Source organism: Ahaetulla prasina, chromosome 4, assembly GCF_028640845.1.
Source record: "Ahaetulla prasina isolate Xishuangbanna chromosome 4, ASM2864084v1, whole genome shotgun sequence".
Taxonomy (NCBI): domain Eukaryota; kingdom Metazoa; phylum Chordata; class Lepidosauria; order Squamata; family Colubridae; genus Ahaetulla; species Ahaetulla prasina.
Window position 1 is genome coordinate 141,506,975 of NC_080542.1, and position 12,388 is coordinate 141,519,362.

The 12,388-nt window shown below is 38.6% G+C and overlaps 1 protein-coding gene and 1 long non-coding RNA gene across 7 annotated transcripts in view; one reads left to right on the top strand and one right to left on the bottom strand.

Annotated features, from left to right (window-relative positions):
• Positions 1-6,119, top strand: part of PRKAG2 (protein kinase AMP-activated non-catalytic subunit gamma 2) — a 285,727-nt gene extending 279,608 nt beyond the window's left edge. For all 6 annotated transcript variants that reach the window (XM_058183747.1, XM_058183748.1, XM_058183746.1 and 3 more), the window contains 2 exons: positions 1,994-2,087; positions 5,811-6,119. In XM_058183747.1, the coding sequence (XP_058039730.1) occupies positions 1,994-2,087; positions 5,811-5,842 (126 nt within the window). In that variant the 3' untranslated portion in view covers positions 5,843-6,119. The remainder of the gene's footprint in view (positions 1-1,993; positions 2,088-5,810) is intronic.
• Positions 6,120-7,673: 1,554 nt separating this feature from the next.
• Positions 7,674-12,351, bottom strand: LOC131198747 (uncharacterized). The gene is made up of 3 exons (XR_009155150.1): positions 12,180-12,351; positions 11,371-11,454; positions 7,674-8,617 (listed from the first exon to the last, which is right to left on the bottom strand). It is a non-coding gene; the product is annotated as an uncharacterized LOC131198747 (long non-coding RNA).
• Positions 12,352-12,388: the final 37 nt, after the last annotated feature.

A 12,388-nucleotide genomic window follows, 5' to 3' on the forward strand; every position in this document is an offset into this window, starting at 1 on the left:
GCATTTTATTTTTCCGAAGGATAATATTTCTTGAAATGCCCTGCAGAAATGATAATCTGTTTGCCTTTTTAATCAAATGAATGTCTTTCCCTTGATACTCTGACCATTTCCAGTTGATGCTATTGTTATCAAATACTGAGCAACAGAAATTTTGAGACCATTTTTAAATCTCAAACACAATTCATTTGCAGTAAACCTGAACTGTAAGTTACTAGAGCATTAGAAATGGTATAACATGTTGATCTAGATAAGTTCTGTAAGACCCTCACTTGGATTAAATGATGTGAAGAGGAGTGAAAAAGATCATCTGCCTATTGGTTTCATATAGCTGTTAAATACAGGGAGTCCTTGTTTTGGGAGTTACAAGGTGGGACCGGCAACTTGTTCATTAAATGAAGCAGTTGCAACTCTGCTTATGATCTTCCTTTAGCTTTCCTTTGCTTTACAAATCTATAGAGGTTATAAATGCAAGGATTGAATATACAGCTTTTCATTGCCCTTTTAATAGCAAACAATTGTTTAGAGACTAAGCACTACCTGTAATACGAATAATATAATAGAACCTTGTGAACTTTCATATTGTAATTGACAATATAGTTCTTTTACTCCAATTTCTGAAGCTGCAGAACAACCCAAAAGATTCAGTAGAATCACAAATCGCAGTTTGTTTTATGTAAAAGCAATGTTTGATCCAGAAAAACAAGGAATGGCTTACAAAGAATCCAATTTACATTATTTGAGTTTAAAGTGATTTTCATATCTTGACTAATAGAAGAGAATATTGGTAATTCAAGATAAAACTGTAAAGTTCTTGGAGCCAGGATCTGAGAGCACCAAGAACTCCATGTATCTTTGCTAATTGGAGTTCCCATATTCATACCTAATGCCTGTATTCAAAAATACCATTACTAATTCTACATGACTAGGATTTCTGGTTATGGTTTGTTGGAAATGCCAGAAATGGCCTTTTTGCTCATAGTTGTTCAAACTATTATGGCTATGTACACAATTTATGCTAAGCCAAAAGCAAATAAGCATAATAATGGCTTAGTACAAAATGTGAGCTTGGTCAGTGGCAAGCTATGATTAATATGGCCTTCTGATTAATTTCCCATCTCACATAAAGGAAAAAAAACCAGAATGTAGATGCAGAAGGCTTATTCATCTCTTGACTTCTGTAATATCCAGATTTTAACCTAATACTACAGATTGGATTGAAGTCTATTAAGTAGGACTAGATACTTGATTTCCCCAAGCAGTTAACTCCTTACCCCAGTGCACAGAGTGAATGGTTGCTTTCCGATATAGACTATGCAGCCTTCAGACCCTGCATATAAGATGGAGACTTGTTTGTCTGCTTGAGTTTACTCACATTGCCTTCCTTTGTCTCTCCTGTCCTCCTATTGGCTATACCTGTATTCAGTTAGCTAAAGGTAAAACATGGAAATTTACATACACATACACACACACTCATAATTTGGTAAGGTTACACATAAATTAGTTTTTGCTGTCATATATAGTATAGCTGTCAAATCTCATGATCTTCAAAAATAATACATGACATATAGGTTAGCTACTCAAAATGTTTGCTGGGAAATCGCTATCATACTATACTGTTTGGAGCATAAATTATAAAAACATGCAATTAGAATGAAGCTTTTATTAGGTTCTAATTTTAAATATAGTTTATGTTTGAAAATGGTAACATTACACTTCACTTTTATCATAAAAATAGACTTGTTGGCTTTAGCCTGTTCCTTGTTAGATTACATTTCAGTATTTAATTATAACTTTTATCAAGAATCTTCTAGTTAAATGTATTTTGGAAAACAAAGTGCTTAAAATGTTCACATTAATTTGATTTGGGAACTGAGCATTCCTCTATATAAAATAATTCAATTGTCTCTTAACCTGAATATTCTTTTTTTTTTTTTTTTTTGTGCTTATGAGGACAATGGACAGCTATTACTGTTATGTGCATTGTGCATTGCAGGTTCATCGGTTAGTGGTTGTGAATGAAACTGATACTATTGTTGGTATCATCTCCCTCTCTGACATCCTCCAAGCATTAGTGCTGACACCAACAGGTATGAGTTCCCCATTTGACTAGTAAGCATTTTCTCTACCAACACCACAAATATTTTACATTGCTTTTATCTTTATAACAACTTCTAAAACATAGGCAGACTATGAAAGGACCATTGAAATTGAAGACAATAAGGATATTTTTATGCATGTGCCTCTCAAATGTAGTAATAATTCATTTTAAACCAGCATATGCTTTAAATATAATCCTCCAACTTTAAAAAAAAAATCCTTAAAACTTGGTCCAGATGCAGTTATAAAAGTAGGAATCTCATTTCCAATTTCTAATTGGCTAAGTTCTATGTTTAGAATCCAGTGATCCTCCAGTGGTTAAGATACCAGGTGAGTTCTAGTCCTACCAAGCTAGATACTAGGTGAGTTCTAGTCCTGCCTTAGGCGTGAAAACCAAGTAGGTGACTTTGGACCAATCACTCAGCCCAGCTCACATCACAGGGCTACTGTAGGGAAAAATAGGAGGAGGAATAAGTATTAGGTAAGTTTATTTTTATTAAGTTTATATGTCCCCCACTTCACAAGTTGAGCAATCTTGATGTTTGCCGTTTTGACTTATTTATAAACATATAAGAAAGGCAGGATTTAAAAAATCTTAAAAAATAATATGGGTGAGTATGTTCTTACATGCAGTTTGTACACTGAGATTTCTTAAACATTACAAGTGAACAAGAAAATTATTATTGTTAAGTACCTTTGACATTTACAGAGTCCTGATTCAGTCTTAACAGAAAAAATTTAAAATAAATAAAACACATTAATATATTAGCTGCACTAGAAGTTGATTGTACTAGAAGTTTAAGTATATTGTAAACTAGAAATATTCCAGTTGATCTAAATATGTGTAAAAAGATTTTTGACATAATACATAAGAGATTTTGAAGTAAATTATGAAGTTGAAAGTTGATGTTTTAATCCATTGAGTATATTAGAGGCTTGGCATATACAGTGCATTCAGATAGTGTTCAGACCTCCTTTACTTTTATCAATTTTGTTATGCTGAAGCCTCACTCTACACTTGTTGAAATTCATTTTTCCCTCATTAATCTATACTGAATACCCCATAATGCCAAAGTGAAAATAGAATCTTAAAAATGTCTGTAAATTTATTAGAAAGAAAAAACTGACTATCACTTTGGCATAAGTATTCAGATCTTTCACTCAGTACTTTGTTGAAACACCTTTGGCAGCAATTACAGCATTGAATCTTTTCGGGTATGATGCAACAAGCTTTGCACACCTGGATTGGGGGATTTTCTGTCATTGTTCTTTGCAAATCCTCTCAAGCTCAGTCAGGTTGGATGGTCACCGTTGGTGGACAGCCATTTTCAGATCCCTCCAGAGATGTTCAGTAGAGTTCAAGTCAAGTTTTTGGCTGGGCCACTCTAGGATATTCACAGATTGTCCCTAAGCCATTCCTATGTTGTCTTGGCTGTGTGTTTAGGATTGTTGTCATGTTGGAAGATGAACTTTTGGCCCAATCTGAGATCCTGAGTGCTATGGAACAAGTTTTCATTGAAGATACCCCTGTACTATACTCCATTCAGCTTTTCCTTAATCCTGTCCAGTCTCCCAGTCCCTGCCCTGAAAAATACCCCCACAAATTGCCGCCCTGTAGAGATGAAATGCTCCCGGATCGGCCAGTCTGGTAGCGATGGCGGCAGATGGTTCAGAGAACTGGTAGCAAAAATCCCTGTTCCCCCCCCCCCATGCCCAGCTGAGCCATGCGATCATCAGAGCCTTTTTTAAACTTTTAAAAGCATTTTTTCTACAACCTCTTCGGTGGAAGAGGTTGTAAAAAATGCTTTTAAAAGACTCTTGACGATCCCAGCTGCCTGATCGTCAGAGGCTTTTTTTTTACTTTTAAAAGCAATTTTTTACAACCTCTTACACACACATACCACGTGTGCTGTTCTACTTACCGCATACCCTTTTGCCGTGCACTGTGCGTGCACACCTCCTTTTTGGTGCACATTGCACATGGGCGCAGCCAGCAAACCATTAGTAAACCGGTTCAGATATCACCATTGCCACCATGCTTCATTGTTGGGTTGGTATTGGGAAAATGATGACTGGTACCTGGTTTCCTTGAGATATAACATTTAGAATTGAGGCCAAACAGTTCAATCTTGGTTTCATCAGACCAGCAAATCTTGTTCCTCACAGTCTGAGAGTCCTTCAAGTGCTTTTTTACAAACTCCAAGCAGGCTTTCATGTGTTTTGCACTGAGGAGAGGCTTCCGTCTAGCTACTGTGTCATAAAGCCCTAATCGGTGGAGGGCTGTAATGGTGGTTGTCCTTCTGGAACTCTGTCCCATCTCCACACAGGATCTCTGGACCTGAATCAGCGTGACCATTAGCTTCTTGGTCATCTTTCTACCCTGTTTCCCCCAAAATAAGCCATCCCAGATAATAAGCCCAATCGGGCTTTTGAGTGCATGGCAATAAGGCCAAGCACTTATTTCAGAGTTCAAAAAATATAAGACAGGATCTTATTTTTGGGATAACATGGTAAGGCTCTTCTCCGGCAATTGCTTTGATTGGGTGACCAGCTCATGGAAGAGACCTGATTGTATCAAACTTCTTCCATTTGAGAAGTATGGAAGCCATTGTGCTGTTAGGAACCTTCAGTGCAGCAGAAATTTTATTGTAGCCTTCCCCAGATCTGTGCCTTGCAATAATCCTGTCTCTGAGCTCTGTAGGCAGTTCCTTTAACCTCATGGCTTTTGCTCTGCTACAGTATGCATTCTCAGCTGTGAGAATGTGTGCCTTTCCAAATTTATTTATTTATTTATTTATTTATTTGCATTTATATCCCGCCCTTCTCCAAAGACTCAGGGCGGCTTACACTGTGTTAAGCAATAGTCTTCATCCATCTGTATATTATATACAAAGTCAACTTATTGCCCCCAACAATCTGGGTCCTCATTTTACCTATCTTATAAAGGATGGAAGGCTGAGTCAACCTTGGGCCTGGTGGGACTAGAACCTGCAATATTGCAAGCAGTTGCTGTTAATAACAGGCTGCATTAGCCTGTTGAGCCACCAGAGGCCCATCATCATGCCCAACCAATTTAACATAGGTTGGCTCCAAATCAAGGTGTAGAAACACATCAGCAACAATCAAATGTTATTGCAAAGGATCTGAATAGTTATGCCAATGTGCTATTTCAGTTTTTTCTTTTTAATAAATTGACAGACATTTCTAAAGTTCTGTTTTCTCTTTGTCCTTATGAGGTACTGAGTGTAGATTAATGAGAAAAAAATGAATTTCAGCTGTAGAATCAGGCTGCAGCATAACAAATCTGACAAAAGTGAAGGGGGTCTGAATACTTTCTGAATGTATATAAGCCTTTATATAGGAAGAGCAAAGGTGTGAGTAGCAACGATATGAACTAGACACTGCTGGGCCTAGTACATCTGTGCAGAAATCCTTAGCCCTGTGGTGTAAGCGTGGTATTATCTTGAAATGGGCTCAGATTTTGATAGCCGCAGTCTGTATTTCTTACAGGGAATAGCATGAAACACTAAAGTAACTAATTTTGTGAAGTACATACAATAGGAATAAAAAAGAGGGGAAATAATCCTATACATAATACACCACAAGAGAAATATATTTTAAGGGAAACCATGAGAAAGCAAGCTGTAAATGGGAAAATACACACTTGCTACACAGAGATGCCAGAGATTTATCTATTTGCTATTTATTAACAGGCGCCCGGCAAAAGGAGAGTGGAACTGAATGACTGCTTTGAACAGAATCACCTTGGAAAGAATAATTTGAATAAAGTGGCTGGGTCATCTTTGTCTCAAGAACATTGATGGCAGTAGAGAAGAGTCAAGTGATGATGAGAATGTGTGTGTATTAGGCTAAGTGATGGATAGTCTATTATTTCCCAGTGACTGTCGCAAAACAAGCAGCATGACAAAAAGCTTCTGTATTCAATGCAGGCTTGCATTTCAACATGTTTGCCAAAAGATTTCATCTGATATCCATCTCAAATGCACTGGAAAAGAATAGCATTTAATGTTATGTTTTAATCTGATGCAAGTCACTGGTCAGCAACAGATCTCAGACATAAGGCAAGTGTATGGCATATTCATATCAGAGTGCCTTATGTCAAAAAGCCAACAATATGTCATCACTATTGCCCATCATAGTAAAAGAACTTGCTCTGCGAAACAAGACACTGTATTTGAAAATTCAAGTTGCTAAGCCTAAAACCAAATCAATTTCAGTTATCATTAGATTTGTTCTAAAAGCTGTAATTTAAATATCAGTAGATTACTTTAAACTTTAATTACAACTGTGTGTTTCTAAATGTTACATTCTGAAGAGAGATGGTAAAACAAAACTGATTAAAAGCAGCTTTATTTATTTTTATTTCTGCAATTTTTACACATCTTTGGTGGATAGTTAAACTTCACCATATTCATTAATAAAGCATTGATTCATATGTAAGAAGCAAATCTTTCATTACTGAAACAGGTGATAGAAGCCATCTTTACAGATGCATTACACAAAAGGTTGAGAAATTGTTTATTAAATATATTGTTACCCAACATGTTTTGTTTGTCCACAAAATAGAAATCATATAGTGGTATTCTAAATGAATAAGGTATGTTGAATTTAAGTTGCGAGAAGGTAAGAATATAGTGCTAGAAATCTATCTACTACTAAAACTTTTTCCTATAAGCTTTAACTGGGCAAAATGAGGCATCATAAGACAACAATTTTTGAACCAAGGTACCTCAAGTGGTCCAAATGGTTCGGACAGAAAGTGTCCAAAATCTGGGATCCATGATTCCTGGAGTAATGAGATTAGGGAAATCTGTGGCTTCTTCAGGTCTGGTCACATGATGCTCATTTTGAACAGTTCTGTAAAATTTACATTAGTTTCCCAGCTGGTGTTTTTTAAAAAATAGAAAATTTGAAGTCCAAAACACATGGAAACGCAAATTTACCTACAGGGTTAGTTCATAATTTTTAAAAAATTGTCAGGATTTTTCTAAAATACCGAATGAGGGAAATTTTACATTGCCTAACTGCCTATTGTTAAACAACCTCTTGAAAGGCAGGCAGATTTCAGACTAGTTAAAGCTTGCTTAATTTTGTTGAACAGATGCTCAGCTTTTAGATTAACTTTTAAAATTATACAGACTAAATATGTACACTGATGGAAGAAAATATTCTGGAAAAAAGACCCATTTGCCCTGTTTGACCATGCTCTCCTTAAATAAAGGCAGAATTCAAACTGAGATGTGCAGATGTAAACAATTTGCTGGTGAGAACATTTTATTCCACAATGTAATCTTTTTCATAGGAGAATTCTTCAAACTCATTTGCACCAACTCCAACATTCCTTTCTCAGGGTATGATGACCTGAAGCAAGTACAGCCTTCAAATTGTCAACTAGTCTGTTTCTGCTCCTTTCCTCATGACACCAATCATTTGCCATTGCTTTTTTCTCCAGCAAGTATTGCTTTCTTGGTCATTCACCAGTAACTCAGCAAATATGTATGTAACTTTTTTTCCCATTAACTACTTTTGCCATTTTCATGCCCATTCTAGGCAGATCCTTCAATACAGATCTCTTCAGTGTCTCCTTTAAAAAATGCTACCTTGCTATCAGTAAAACAGTGCCTGGAATTTTTAGGCTGATGTCTTTCAAGTTTATCCTCTATTCTATGGCTGGATTCTTTTAAGCAATAAACAATCTGGCAAGTGCTAAAAATTTAATATTCTATATTATGCTCAAACTTGATAACTTTCATATGTATGGACTTCAGTTCCCAGAATACTTCAAGAGGCTGGCAAGGGAATTCTGGTAGTTGAAGTCCACATATCTTAAACCTGCCAAGATTGAGAAATTTGAATTTAAAAATTAAGCAAAAACTAATCCCAGCAACATATTCAAACATGATTGTATTTTCAGCACATGAATGGTTCATTCATTGAATCAAGACTGAAAATATGTTTTTTATCAACAGAGCCTACATTTTTACTCCCCGTGGTGTGTACACTCAAGATACAATATACACCCGCATGCAGTAAAGAGAAAAGTTGTAAAACTACCATTATTAAAAGAAACGTGAGGAGAAGCAGGGTCGGTTTATGAAGGGGTCGCAGCCGGATTAAACCTCCTGGTTTGCTGAATCTATGCCTACCAGCTGCGTTCTGCCTACTCTGCGTTGCACCTGTCCCGGCTTCATCTGCTAACTGCGCATGCGTCTGGTTTGTTTTTTGTTTTTTTAAACACCATGTATATTAAATATATATATTAAATGTTGGAGCTACTGAGCTGAGTATGCAACTCGCCGAGCAGAAAAACCCGATGTGATTGCCTCTGAGGGAAGAAAAGCAGCTCCATCCTGCATGCAGATCCCCTGCAGGCTGGATCAAGGGGAGTCCCCTCTCCATCTTCAACATCTTGAGACCTAGAGGCCAGAATTCTCGATGCTGGGCTGTATGAGGAACCACCGCTAGATGGCGATAGAGCAGTTTGGAAACCAACCTCGGGCTATGGGCGAGAGAAAAGTATGCGTGTATACGTGGAGGAAGAAAATAGAGAAAAGTGGATGTAAAGAAGAGACGTACATTCTCACTTCTGTTTATTTCCCTTTATCCAACCTTGATGGCTTGAATATATGTGGACAAATGCCCAGCAGCAGGTTGGCTGGGGGTTTCTGTACTGAAGTCCACATATCTTAACATTGTTGAGAAACACTGGTCTAAAGGTAGACAAGTAGTATGTTACCCAGCAGAGAACATTGCAAATCACATTGCTTCAATTTTATGTACAGGAAATAGATCAAAATCTGCAAGATGGTGCTGCGTTTAGATCCAGGACCTGGCTCTTTTGTACCTTGCAAATTTTGACCTTGCTTTTCAGAGCTGATTTGATCTGTCCCTGGAGTTTTGATCTGATCAGTTGGAATTTCTACAGATCTTGTGAGCAATTCTGATTTTGCAGGGATATGAACTCCCAATTCCATTCCAGGGTCTCTCATAGGTTATGATCAAGATGATGGCCACAATGGTGCAATCAAAGCTCCCCCCATTTTTACATGCGTTTTTAAAATCCACATGTTCAGAGCTTTTATTGCATTATTTTGACGGACATCTTGATTTTTCTGACAGTATCTCACAGACACTCCTACTTCTTGCTCACAATTATATCTCCATTGCCCTCAAAGATGTGCAACTCTTCATGCAGCTTGCCTCTTTCTGTGTGCATTGATTGGAATAGATCCCCAATCTCTGTTGTCCATCTCTCATAACAACAGGGACTAGGATCTCTGCTATCGGAGAAAGCCCCTGATTGCTCACTGAAGCTTGCAAATGGCCCTTTATTTTTTACCAAAACAAAGTACCAACTGCTATTACATCCACCTGTCCCACTAGGACAAGAAGTCAAGATACGTTACAAGTCCCATCGATTAGGTATGTACCTCTGGTGCAGGGGTCTCCAACGTTGGCAATTTTAAGCCTTGGTGGACTTCAACTCCCAGAATTCCCCAGCCAGCTTTGCTGGGGAATTCTGGGAGTTGAAGTCCACCAAGTCTTAAAAATTGCCAAGGTTGGAGATCCCTGCTCTGGTGGGACTGCCAAACAAAGGGGCCTTCTCAGTGATGGCCCTTTCCCTATGGAAGATCATTCCACCTGAGGAACAGTTGGCTCCCAGTTGGTGTGTGTTTGTTTGTTTGCTTGCTTATTTATCTTACCACCAGATAACTGGGCAACTTACAATATTAGAAAGGAAAAACTATACAAATAAAATTTCATAAAAATATAATACTAAATGTTCCTTTTCCAAAAGGCCCTAAAATGTGGTTTGGTCAGCGATACTAGAGACCATGTAATGGAGGTGAAGCCAAATAAATAGTTGATTTAATTGTGTGGCTGATGCCGTGGGTGGGGTATAATTTTTAACACGCGTTTATATTGTGATTTTTTTAAATGATGTGAGCTATTTGGAGTCATTTATGAGTTGAATGGCCATGTAAATTTGTTTAATTAATTATTGTAATATCTTTGGGGTGAATGTAGATATTTTTATATCTTTGGGGTGAATGTAGAAGATGACCAGGCTGAGCCCAAGGGCAGGGTCAAATTTATCATCATTCTGGAGTCTCTATGCCCCTGAAAGTCCATCCACCCTTGAAGTTTGTTGACTCTTATCTGGCGCTAATTTGCCTTGACTGTTGGTACATCAGATTCTTGTGTATAGTTGCATGGAATAAACTCAGAGCTTTTGAACTCTATCCTGGTTCCTGGTTTCTTGCAGATGATAGTGGATAGCATGGGTGACCTGTTGGTCTATGCACCTCTGTATTAAATAATGCAGAACAAACTCATTCTCCATTATTTTGTCCCCATTGTTCCAGTCTCTGGACATTTAGCCGCTTTTCAGACAAAAGAATCTGAAACATTTAAAAATAACTGTTCCTGGGAAGCAGGCTGAGAAGTTACAAAGCAGTCCAGTCTTTTTTGGGACTTTTTTGCATCTGCCATAAAGTCAACACTAGACTCACCAATCTCTGCTTTCCTGAAATCGTCACTGTAGTACAATCCAAGTGACATTTTGAAGCAGCCTTTCTTCACAGGAAATGGAGAACAATTTACAGTGCAGTGATTTTGAACAAATGTTTCTTTCTCCACCACTACCCCCCTCTTCTGACATTTTGCTCAGAATGCTGTTTGCTTAAAGGCCGGCCAAGAGAGAACGTGTATGTTTTCACTGCGATGTGCTGTTAACAAGGGCACAAAATGCAGGGGGGGCAGCGGTGTTCAGGGAACCAAACCTTAAAAGCATTTGAAAGGTTGTGCCTAATCTCTTTTCTTTCACCTGGGATTGCAAGTTCAGGAGATGTATTCCTACTCTCCAAAAAGAACATCTCATAACATAGTATAGGCATCTCTTATCAGTAAATGAAGGAGAATTGTTGGGGAGCAGAGTGCATGTAAAAATTCTTAACCTACTACCATTCATTTAGTGACTTCAAAATTACAGTGGCACTGAAAAAAGTCACAACTGATCCTCAGACTAACATCCACTGCAGCATCTCCACATTCACCTGATCAAAATTCTGGCACTAGGCAACCAGCAGTGCCCCAGAGTCGCATGTTTGCCATTTGCAATCTTCCCAGCCAGCTTCCAACAAGAGAACTCAATGGGGGAAGCCAGATAACAACCACACTATTCAGTTAATGACGCCAATGATTCACTTAACAACTGTGGCTAAAAAAGTTGTAAAATGTGGTGCAACTCACTTGCTTAGCAATAGAAATTCTGGTCCCAACTGTGGTTCATAAATAGGGCTCCCTGTGTTTCAGTTGCCTTTTTCCCATCCAAATCTGCAAGCAGAAAGAAATGTTATTCTGCTTCTTCCCTCAAGGGATTTTTTTTTAGAACTAATTACCTTGTCCCTTACAGCATACAACTACCAAAAGTCCTAGATTACAGAAGGTTACACCAACTAGTCAGCCTTAATATGACAGAAGCTTAATGCTCAGGAAGCTTTACTACTGTGTAATTGGCTTCATTCTAATAACATTAAATAAAAAGCAAATCCGCATAGTTTTTGGAGTTTGCTTTTCCGGGGAAAAGCACAGCCTTCATCCTGAAAAAGGAAGATTTTCAAATGAGGACATTTCCACGGCATTCTAAAGCTCTTTTTCTTGTAACTTTGACCATTTTAATGTTTTCTGGACTTCAATTCCCAGAATTCTACAGCCAGCTCAGCGACTTTTTAAAATGAGCAAACTGCAACTCCCCAAAAGTGTCAGCAAGCCTATTAGCTGGGAAATTTTGGAAATCGAAGTTCACACATCTTAAAAGTTGCCACGGCTGAGAAATACTAGTTTACACTGAAAATAAGGCGTACGAAAAACCACCACTATTCATAGTCCTGTTTAGGAAACAGGCTCTGAACCGGCGCCTCCATTTCCCCGCGAATTCCAGCAGCCCCGCCCACCGTTGGCATTGTGAACATTTTGACAATGAGTCCTATATGAAAGCATGCATGAGTGGCACACACGCCCTTCTGTCCCCGGGCAGCCCCGCCCTTGCCGCCGCTTACCAATCAAAAGGCAGCATCCTTCCCGACCCCGCCCTTCTCACGCTTCCGCGGCCAATAGCTGAAGCATCGGGGAAAAAATCAATAGCGAGGGGGGGGGGAGCGTGTGCATCCCACGAGCGCGAGTAGGAGGAAGACGGGGTGGGGGGGCGGAGGAGGGAGGCGGGACTCCCAGCCAGTTGGGCGGAGCAATCTTCGGAGAGCGATGACGC